Source organism: Hippocampus guttulatus, chromosome 13 (assembly GCF_054856545.1).
Source record: "Hippocampus guttulatus isolate MCC_2025c chromosome 13, RoL_Hgut_1.0, whole genome shotgun sequence".
Taxonomy (NCBI): Eukaryota; Metazoa; Chordata; class Actinopteri; order Syngnathiformes; family Syngnathidae; genus Hippocampus; species Hippocampus guttulatus.
In genome coordinates, this window is record NC_141273.1 from 10,767,131 (window position 1) to 10,778,907 (window position 11,777).

Consider the following 11,777-nt stretch of genomic DNA (forward strand, 5'->3'; position numbering starts at 1 on the left):
GTCCCTTGTGATTCTAATTAATATAATTTTCTGCCTCGGACATTTTCGAGCACAATAGCGGATGGGGAAAAGTCAACGGCAAATGGATTCTGTGCAGTTTGTGTTCTCTCGTTGGGCATGGATGGCTCTAATTAGAACCATTTTTGTCTTCTAACAGTGGCCATACTCCAGTTTGCACAGACACAAAAGGCCTGATTTGGTATGCTTGATTAAGTGTCTCGGGCCGAAATCACATTTTGTGCCTTTGTTCGACGCCATCGTGGCAGAGAAGAATAGTAAGACGCCAGAACATAAGCAGCAGAAATGAAAAATAAACCTGTCCCACACTCACAAGTCATGCAGAAAGATATCCGAAGCTGGTCTTGAAGGAGCTCGGATAAGAAAATTGCACCATTACCACGGAATGAGCTCTTTTGTCAACAATGCCCATTTCTGGCATCTCAGCAGCTCATTGATGAAAGAAAAACATCTCCTTTCGAAATGTTTTTTTCCCGCCCCTCACCCCAAACAAGGGCACAAGGCAAGCAGTCTTTCCCCAAACCGGAGCACTTCAGCCAGGCAGAGGAGACTTGTGTTGACAGCCTCCGTTTACTCATGGAAAAAAAAAAATAAAAGCCCACAATGAGAGTTCTGTTCACCAACTGACTTTGGAACCAAGTCAGCATAGAACAACGCTGTCTCAGTCCAGCTGCTCTCCGTGGATTTATGGTCTATCCTAAGCTTTTTGAGACTTGCTCCACAATGGGTACACATCAGGGCATCTCGAGTGTAAAACTATGGGGGTGGGGGGGAAACTCGGCTTCATGCCCAACAAGAAGTTACAGCTGCGAGAGGTGGCATTGTCTTTCCTGTGTGTGTGAGCAAGCATGAGGCCCACAGAACAGGATACTAAAATTGAGACCATGGGCAGAAGCTTGTGGCCATGATAGTCTGAGCATCACCTGCCAACAGGCCCGAATGCTCATTATTTAGAGCAGGGATGTCCAAGTCCAAGTCCGGGTGTCCATTTCCTGCTGCCACACACCTGATTGACATGATCAGCTCATCAGTGAGCTATTCACAAGCCTCTTAATGATCCTTCATTTGAATCTGGTTGGAGATAGCGAAACATCTAAAACAGGTTTGATAGGGGGATCCTTAGGACTGGACTTGCAGACTCCTGATTTAGAGATGATACTCTTCATCCATTATTTCAAGAAGCGCCTGTGATGGTCAGGTTTGACTTAGCTAAAGAAGAGGTCCGTCCGAAAGTGCGCGCATATGCTCCATTTGCTCACGTTTACAAAGCCAAGTCAATGGCAGTCAAGGAGCAGGAATTTTTCTTATTATTTGCTTCAACACGAGTATCTTTCGGTCTCTCTTAATAGAACTCCAGTGGGGTTTCCCTCTTTGCGTGTTTCTATTGGTTAACTCGACTTCAATTTCTTTGAGACCGAAAGCAAGCCGACCTTGATTAAAAACAAATTGGAGAATTAACTATATCAGGTCACGGTGACATAACTATAGGTACCAAGTAAACAGATGAAACTGTTGACTGACTAGTCTTCAATCTTGCACGTTTGTTGCTAGCAAGTTTATAGCTCAAGATGAGCCTTATAGCGGACAGTGTTTGTTGACACCGTCGATCACCTGCAATTCCTTGTGAGGATAAGCAGTACAGAACATAAAAGGACGCATTATTAATGTTAAAAATAAAAGACACCATTTCACTCACTCACTCTGTACACTAAAATCCCCCCCCCCGTCTAAATTCTTGTAACTAGCGATGAAACGGTTCCCAGTTTACCGACAAACCACGATAAAATTTCAAACTGTTAGGCATCCCCTTTTAAATTGTACAGATTTTTTTTGTTATTTGAAGACTCGAAATAGGTGTCATTGTGAGTGTGAAAGATTTTGGTTGTCAGGAAGTCCCCTGAGAACATAACGATAAGCTGTATTTAGCTGTGTTTAACTACAGGATAGCTATACCCAAAATTGTACACATCCCCCCCGCCTCCCCAGTGAATACTTCTCTTATGGTGCCACAAGCATTAATATCTTTGTAAATTCTGAATTTTGGATAGAGTTATCTATTTGTATATCAATGTTTGATTGCGAAGATGTACACAATGTAGCCAGTGAGGCTAAAGCTACACTTCATCGGAAATATGAAATATATAACGGTCAGGGTATTAAATCTGAATAGCAAACGGCAAAATCCATGCGGGATTGTAACAGTGTTTATGTGTGTGTGTGTTGCTGCCGAGTGTATATTTGTTCATGCTGCTATCTGTGAGAGACCGATAAGGCTCCATTATTATGTGCAGCCAATTGTACGACTCCTCTGAAACATTGTTTGTGCTTATTCATATCAGCAAGAAAAAGGTGGGGAATTCCTTCCAAATAGCATTCAGACGCCTTATCGGGAATTACACATAAACTCCCCTTGAGTGTAAAATGACCCAACGTCACCCTTCTAAGCAAGGGGCCTGACAGAAAAAAAAAAGTCAAAATGTTTTTGATGATTTGTGATTTGTAAAACAAAAGGAGAACAAGATTGCAGTGAAAATACAGTAAAAGAGGACACTGAGCGCCGGCGGCAGCATGGTTGCAATGTTGTGACACTTTGAAATACAGTACACTGAAAATAGAAAAAATGGTGTGTTGAATGGGCTCGATTTTATTTTGTCAAGTGCCTGCAAACAATAGAATCGTCGGCATTCAGATAAAATTTTTTAAGTAAAAGTATATTCAACTTAAAAAAAAAGCAACTGGATACAGATTATTTTATTTCGTGCAGCCACTTGGTGAAAAATAAAATTGAATACACTCAACGAACCCTTATTTTTTTTCAGTGTTATCACCGGATCTTTGGATTTCAAGTCTGCGATGTCAATACAGCAACCAGCCATTTTAAGCACGTCTGTTTAATTGTGAATCTATGCCAGTGACGTATCATGACAGGCACAACAAAGCTCTTCCGCCAGATGGGAGAAAGTTCAGTGTATCGACCTGTTGCAATTCATACAAAGGCCCAAATCGTAAACAAAGTCAATTTGTGAGTAGAGTAAAAGAAGATAAGCATGACTTCAGTTTAGGATTTGTGTTTGGTGGGTTGTGTCCCAAGATTTTTCTGATTTAAAATATGTACCATGGCTCAATAACGGTTTAAGCAATCTAGTTTTAGTAGGCAGGCTGACAACATCCTTCCATTTTGTACCGCATATCCTGTTGAGGGTGACAGCCGAGCCGCAGAATTATCCCAGCTGACTTTGGGTAAAAGGCAAGGTAAGACCCTTGCTCTGGCTGCCAGTCAACTGCAGAGCAGAATGACTGACAGGCCAAACCAAGTGGGTGGAAAGTGCATGGAGTGAGCTCTTGACTAATTTGTCTGGCTAGTTGCTTTGCAGTCCTTCATCTTTGACACTGTTGAGATGAATACCATGTTTGTCAAACAAGAATCATCAGGATGGAGTTACTGTATCTCAAGTAATCAATCAAGGCAAACACTTCAGCGGGGGGAGGGGCCAAGGTAATGCAGAATTTAGAATATACAGTATATTGCATTTCTTTGCTCTAAAAACAGTCATGGATTTAGCCACCGTCTGCGCTCGCAGGTTTTCAACCGTGACGTTCTGGTGCGGCTTCAAGAGGAAGTACATCTTGATGGCAAACAAAAGGAACATGTCTGACTGGGGCGCAGCAACAGACTAGATAATTATCACACACGGACACGTGCACAAACCCAGACACAGAGTTCAAATGCACACATTCAGTAGGCTATCCAATGCGCAGCTGTGAGGAAGCACGTTTGGCTCTTAATGAGAAGCCATAAAAGCGTGTGCGTTACAGCGTTCGTGTGTGCGCGCGCATGTGTGATAAGCTGCTGAAAAATGTTGTTTACCCTTTTCACTGGTGTGAGTTGAAACTGTCATCGGTTGGGCTTTGGGGATGAAAGTTCTTTCATTGTCACTAGAGTTTTTAATGATGGTGCTTTTGATGAACAGAACTTCCTGGGGGAACAAACAACCACCCTGAACTATGAGTCACAGAACAAAAAAAAGCGCGTGGGTGGGCGGGGGGGTTGTTTTTACTTGGAGTCTCGGCTGCACTCCATAGCCGATGTCCAGTTGTTTATCTGACAATCTGACATAAGAACATTTTCAGTGCCAATGACCAGAGCTTTTCTCTTCACGCAGCAAAATCTTCCTGTTTTGTGCCCCTTAGACAAGGTTTGCCCATGTCACTCGCTTTCTTTTTGTTGGTCAGTTAGTTGGGATTACGCAAAAGCCGGGGCGGGGGTGGCAAATGTGTCTTTTGTGTTTGTGTGTGGCATTCATTAACTCATTCACTCCCAAAGACGTTTTTAAACGTCTTTTCAGACTTGATCCAGAATTGGCTGGTATTGAATGAGTTAAAAGGCCGTTCATTGCCGTCGACTGCATCCTGATGTCAAAGTGCTTGCAGCTCAGTGCAGAAACCTGTCTCCCCGATGCGGACGGACACACAACAAAGCTGACGGTTACCTGCGGCTTCCTGGCACTGGCTGCGGTTGATGTAGGCAAAGTGGTGGCTGCAGCTCTGAGACTCGCACGTGCAGCCGCCAGCGGTCAGGTTACATCCAGAGAACATGCAGGCCGGGTTGGACGGTCCCACATACTTCTGCCCGTGCCTTTCCCGGGACTCTTGGTTCCGATTCCCTGGATGGACCCCCCCCCACAGCCACGCAAGGAACACTCATCGATGAGTCACAAGAAAAACCAGAAGTCTTAACGTGTGTGTCATCACTACGATAGCGTTTTGTCGCGTTAGTCACATCCGAGCAACGTCTGTTGAGGATTAGGATCTCGAAGATTGTAACGGCGCGATTTTGGAAACGACTTAACTGTGAACTGGGAGGCGGGTGGCTCACCTGAATGGGCCTTCATGCATGTCTCCTGGTCTGGGAAGGTGAAAAATCCCAGGCAGGTGTGTCTGGCGTCACAAACGCACTGATCTCCTTCTCTGTCGCAGCCCGTCATCAGCGGGCATCGCTGGTCTTCCAGGCCGGCCTCCGGATAATCCGGAAGCACTGAAGATGAGAGTTGGGTGGGGAAAGGGTTGAGGACACGCAACATGAGCTTCTCATTTGAGCTCACTACACGCTCACTGTCAATTTTCACTTTTGGATCAGAAATAGGCTGCACGGTGGTCCAGCGGTTAGCACGTCTCCGGCCTCCCTGTGTGGAGTTTGCATGTTCATCTTGGGCCTGCGTGGGTTTTCTCCGGGTACTCTGGTTTCCTCGCACATTCCAAAAACATGCATGGCAGGCAGAGTGAACACTCTAAATCAGAGGTGTCAAACTCATTTTAGTCGCGGGCCAATTTTGAATCATGTCTTCCTCCGAGGGCCATTATGATGCAAAATTATTACACAACAAAATAATAGATTACTAGTTTTCAAATCAGTCAAGTAAATTATAATAGTTTGTTCAATTATTGTTCAAGTGGATGTAAACAGGGTAACAAAATTACAGTATTGCAAAATTTTGGTCCAGATTTTAGCAAGTTGACACACATGATTTGCTTTCGCGGGCCACATAAAATGACCTGACGGGCCAGATCTGGCCCCCGGGCCCTGAGTTTGACACTAGTGCTCTAAATTGCCCCTAGGTGTGAGTGTGAGCGCAGATGGTTGTTCGTCTCTGCGTGCCCTGCGATCGGCTGGCAACCGGTTCAGGGTATTTAGAGATAAAATAAGTTTTCATTTATGTATTTTTACTCCGAGACTTTACAAAACCTAATTTGCTTGTGGCCTCCTTTGTAAGTTGCAACCCTTTACAGCTCAAGTGGCAAATGTAATTCTGGGTTGCCCTTTCTCTTCACCCCCCAACCCCGCCCCCTTGTTGTGCCATGCTACTCCAACCATTGAAGCCATTGTATACTTTTTGTTTTGTTTGGCACTCCCAGTGAGTGAATCCTGCTGCTTCCGAGAAACGCCTCCTCTGCACCAAGGCCGCTTGCAACCAACTCATTACTATAGATACCATTCTTTTGCTAGGCACGCCTTTTCTACAGAAATGGCGCATTCAGGCGAAGCCAAACTTGGACCGGCCTTCGCAATGGCATGGAGGGAATGACTGAGGGATGAGCCACATTTCTGAATAACCACCCGAAAAAAAAAAACCCTGCAGGATTAGAGAGGGCCCTCACATACACATTAGCCATAGTGTTCCGTTCCTCTGAATGCATGACGAAACACGACTGCATACAGCAAATTACCCTTCTTCATAGTTGTCAAAGATCAGCAAGAACGGCAACAGAATAAACAGGATGAGACAAAGTGTGACACTTTCCCAAGCATGTGGCTCCCATGCCTCATTAAAAACCACGATGAATCACGATTTGAGCTTATTTTAACTCCCTGGCTTTCTTCCCCAAAAAGTTGGAATGATGCATTTTGTTCTGTAATGCTCAACTAAAATAGCCTTAGTTACTAAGAATCCTTTCTCTTCTCAGTGATTGTTTTCGTTTTGAATGATCTGAATTAGCCGGAAAGCATGAATAGCTCTTTCCCAAAGTTCGGAATAGTTGCGTTGCTGATTCCTGAGTGACGACAGATGCTAACAAGCCTTGAACTGTGAGCGACTGAACGAGGAGACGACGTTACCTTTCTTTCACCTGAGTTAGTCTGCGCTGCTAATAGCTCTCCCAGGCTGCCAGCAAAAGTCTTTTCAATAAACCAAACCCCAAAAACGCTCCCTGATTTCCTTTCACCTTGAAATGATCCTCGCCTCAACTTTATTTTCTCCGTCCCAAGGTTTTCCAGTCACTAGCGCGGTGTTTTCTTATGAAATGGTAGGCACGAAGGTGCGCGGAGGTGGGGGGGCGTCATGGCACTTCGAAAAGGGCAGAGGCAGTCCAAACAGTCAATGAGAGACTGAACATTGTTTATGCAAAGCTTGCCTGACCACAGTCGAGTCTGACCTGCTTATCTGGGATCTGGCCTGGCATGACTCTGGCCAAGGCCCGTGGCTTCATCCCAAGGGGGATCCCTCTCTCAGCCACTCAGTCTGCTTGTCTTGGCATCCACAATCGGGATGAGAAAGCTGACCTCTAGAGGCCCTCTGGCTGATAGGGAGCTAAAAAGGAAGTCTTTGAAACATTAGATAATACCAGAGGAAGGGAGAAAGGGAAGGCATGTGAAGGAGGGTCGTTGGACATAGCGTCCGAGCTAGACAGGCATTCTGGTACAACATTTGGGGGAAAAGGAAATGTGGGGAGAGCAAACGCTATGACAGGAGAAACCTCCACGCAAATCATTTAGCGTCGACTGGACGATTTTCACCTGCCCGACAGGCAGAACACAGATAAGTCAAGAGGTCCCGATGACTCTCCTTTGAAGCATGTCGTTGTGTACTCAAGACACGGCACGCAAACGGAAGGGGCTGCATTTCTTTCGCATAGCTTGCATATTTTCTCTGCACTCCACGCAGACAATTTATCTGAAGAGTGATTTTCTTTTACGAGCAACATTTTTTTTCCCTCGGGCTAATGTAATCATTCCTGTTTATTACCCCTTTCAAAATACTTGTAATTAAGCACTTAATCCGTCATTTTTCGCATATTTCAATGGCGCCATCCTCTTGAACAGCAGGACCTTGTATTCGAACATGTCAAGATGATGTCAGAGAGCAGATGAAAATGGCAACCCATTCAAGGAACGTGACCGGCATCACACCTGCGCTGTAACTTTCTCGCTGTTCCACACTAACACATTGTGACCACCCAGCACGCTGGCCAGAAAAGTAAGGGGATCAGAAAGTGGAAATATTTACCCCCTCCTGCTGATTGCAGGTCTAATCACTTGGAGACCTTTGGAGCTTGAGGAAGGGGAAATCTGGGATCAGTCCTCAGCAGCCTGCCCACTGAAAACTTATTGGGAGGTGTTGATTCACCCCCCCCCCCCCCCCCCCACCTCTAGCTGCATGCATGCGTGTGTGACTTGAGGGTCAGCAGCATGTTCCAAGAACCCTGGAGCCACAACTCAATCACAGGAGCCATTAAGGTCCCCTGGCTTTACCAGAGATACTCATTTGAAGACGAGATGCCCACCAAACAGCGGCCTGATGAGCGTATGAGGCACAATCAAGAGCTGTGTCTCAAGGGATGGCCTGTGGGTCGAGACCCCTGCTAATTCTTGCAGAACCTTGACTTCAACCACCCTTACACGGGGACAATTGGGGGACTGCGTCAATGGAGGCAGACACGCACTGAGAGCTGCCGGTCCTCTTCAATCTTCCCCCGCACGGGGCTGGACGGAGCGCAGGTGAAGGAGGGTCTGCTTGCTTGTTCATCAGAGGAAAGCCATTGCTACTTCATTTGTTTTGGATGTGGAGGAACCTGACACCCCAAACGTTGCTTTGAAGTGCACCAAGTTACACAAACACTGTCGAGAATGAGCACAACCCACAAGTAATGTAGCTTGGCGATAGAACAAATCCTCCCAACGATCAAAACGCTCCCATGCACAGTTGCACTCATTTCATCTCGTTTCAATTGACAACCTCGTGTGGTTTTTCAACAGCAAGACTTGACGCGGCTTTGAGTGCATGTAATTCAAATTTGCCAAACATATTGTCATGCTCTCCACTAGCGTGACTCAAGCCTCAAATGAAAAGAATGAGCAATAGAACCTGGAACGTCTGCTGGCAGTGAAGAGCCCTTTCGAGCTGTGGAGCCGCTCCAAACAGACAGCGGGCACACACTCCTGGTTACGACTGCCAGGACTAGACTGGCTGATTTAAATATTGTAGTGCACACACACACTTGAGGCATAACTGTAACAAAATGGGTTCATTTCTGCACTAGATTGTTTCTACCTTTCCCAAAGTCAAAAAGGTTCTGTATATTAAAACGATTTGAGGCTATTATCTCTGTGACAAGATATTGTATAATGACAGATACAATCAGATACTCCGAGTCACCTTTTGTCCCTGAAGGTCCAATTCACATTAGACTTCGGGCTAATTGGACTTCAAAGCAAATGTACACAGAAAGTGTCAAGGGTACACGAACAACATGTGAGAGTAACCATGGACTTCTTTTGAGTGCTCATTTAATTTCATTCTACACTATACGGTAAAGCTAATACGTGGATTCCAATGTCACCGTGACTGTGTCAGTGGAATGATCAGCATGAGGGTACTGCGGGGGGGGGGGGGGGGGGGGTTGTACTCCACAAGGTAAAATGATGCAGTTTTCTAATGTTGCACACAGGGGTCAGTTTCTGTGTAACCTCATGTATTCAACACGACTCATAGTTGTACTTTAAGGAAACTGGTGGGGGGGGAAAAGGTGCAGGTACAGTATCTCACGTTGAAATGACAAGGGTGCAAAAGCAAACGGCTATTTATGGCGCCCCCAAAGGTGGTACCCCGTTATATTCCTTTCAGTGCCGTGCTGACAGATCTCTTAACAAATACTGTCTGGAATTCTCAAGGGAAATAAAAAAATTGACACTCAGGTACTCACTTTTACAGACCCCAATTTCAGGGATGAGGGCAGCTCCAGTCGAGTTGACAGAGGCGCATGTCAGCCCCAGGGAACAGTAGCCGAGGTTCCAGTCCGGCCCCCCGCACGGCTCCCACTCCAAGCGGGCACAGTGCTCGCAGCACCCGCAAGGATCCTTGGCCATGGTCCGACCACCATCGCAGCCTTGTGTCGCCTTGGCGTGGCATTTCCGGAGATGGCACGGCGTGCAATCGTGAGCCTCGAGCACCCGAACCAAACAGAACGCAGTCAACATCAAGACGGACCTCTTCAGCAACATCTTGCAAAAAAAAAAAAAAAAAAGTGAACCAAAAATAATGTCGCGTTGTCAAGCTTGTCAAATGATGAAGCAGCCACGGCGAAAACTAAAAGTAAAAGTTGCTGTGAAGTCCTGCGTCTTCCCTCGCCACCACACTTGAGTGGCACCTCGATCCAAATGAAGGTTCAACGACTGCAACGTAAAACTTACGCCCCCCCGCCCCCTCCCCTAGAAGCTCATGTGATGAAACACGTGCGGGAATCCGAAAGCTCCCCCCGGACCCGCTGCTGCCTGCAGCCTGCTGACAGCCTCGACACGGGGAAGCAAACTGAAACCCAAATTGACACAGCAGGCATTTAGAAATTAGCGGTGTACCCCTCCCCCTGATTGACACCCGTACCGACCAGTCACATGGAGCTAAAGGGAAGGGCGGACCGCGGCCCATGAGCCAGAGATGCTACACTGAAGAACTTTCAATGAACTCAAGTGAGGAAATGAACAGAGGTGGCAAAAGTACTCACACGCTGTACTTAAGTCCTGTATAAGTACACACATTTGAGTTAAAACGATTTGGGATCACATGTAATAGGATTCAACTCCTTTACTCAAGTAAAAGTTTTTTTAATGTACTGAAACGTTGAAATAAAACGTAAAAACGAATTTTTATTTCTACTGTCAATAATATACATTGCTTCTTATAATAACTTGGCACAAAAAAAAACTGTCCAAAAATACTTACATTGGACTCGTCCTGAGAAGGGGGAAAAACACTTGATGTAAAGCTAATGCTAACTATATTTTAAAAAAAAAACACACACACAAGTGTGTGCGTGTTATTCATTAGACGGTATTATTTTGTTGCCAGAGTGGTTCTCAGGCTGGCCCAAGACAAAACAACCACCACAAATAATTCCTGCGTACATTTGTTAATACTTTATCAGTTCCTGTGCCTCCACGTGCCCCCCCCCCCCCCCCTCACATGCATGGGAAAGAGACTACCTCAATTACCTGACCGCACATCGCTGCTGGCATTGTAGGTTCTCAACTTGCAAAGTCAAGTGTACCAAAACGGAACCATTGCAGGTCAACCCGAGTGTGAAGCCATTGTACACTTCAAGGTAATGTACAGTACTCCGTATACGGAACTGCCTCCACTGACCATATACTATCCTCCATCTCTTGTCACCAACCACCAAATTGTTCTTTATCAGTATCCAACAACAAAGCCATCGGTCTGTCAAAGCTGTGCAGTCAAACATGGCAGACACTATCGGGACCTTATCATTCCACAGCGATGCCTTTTGCGCGGCGCCAACGTGAGTTTATTTGTGTTTGTTGGTGTCCGATTGTGTATGCAGGTGGCTTTGGCACGGTGAAAGGTCACTGGGTGTTTGTAGAAGCTGTGTTTGTGTGCTTTTACTGGCAGATGGATGGTGCATGCGTGTGGGCACATCTGGAAGTTTGTTGTCACGGTGTCACCGACATCGAACGCGGGACATGAGCAACAGCAATGACAGTTAAAAGGATGCTTCACATTATGTACGCCATTTGCGGCAGTCAAAGTTAATTTGTTGTCCATGATTGATTTGATCATGTTATTCTTGTTCATGTGCATTTCATAACTTTGAAAAGGATTTTCAAAATAATAGAGCTGGCCACAGTGTTCTTTGTCATGAGATAAGTGTCATTGTTGGACTAGATTGCGCAAAGACATACACACATCTGTAGCTCTCTCGCTCTCTCTCTATATAAGATGATTTTAAGTACAGCCACACAACATATAGGTTGAGATGTCAAATGAATTGCTCTAAGGATACGACTTATAACGTGTTGTGGAAGCTAACAAAATAGTAAGAATCATAAAGGAGGGATCTGTGTGTTGGTGTTTTTTTAAATTCAATTGCTAATCCCGACCTGATGTCATTGTGGATAAAAGTGTCATGACACAACTGCCTGGAGCCATCTTCTCCAACACAAACACAACATCGAGAAGAGCTGTTCTGCT

General features: G+C 45.6%; 1 protein-coding gene across 2 annotated transcripts in view; it reads right to left on the bottom strand.

Moving 5' to 3' along the window:
• LOC147196315 (cysteine-rich motor neuron 1 protein) overlaps window positions 1–9,995 on the bottom strand; it is a 34,681-nt gene extending 24,686 nt beyond the window's left edge. For both annotated transcript variants that reach the window (XM_086127599.1, XM_086127600.1), the window contains exons 1-3: window positions 9,496–9,995; window positions 4,895–5,053; window positions 4,509–4,682 (exon numbers count right to left, since the gene is read on the bottom strand). In XM_086127599.1, the coding sequence (XP_085983725.1) occupies window positions 4,509–4,682; window positions 4,895–5,053; window positions 9,496–9,793 (631 nt within the window). In that variant the 5' untranslated portion in view covers window positions 9,794–9,995. The remainder of the gene's footprint in view (window positions 1–4,508; window positions 4,683–4,894; window positions 5,054–9,495) is intronic.
• Window positions 9,996–11,777: the final 1,782 nt, after the last annotated feature.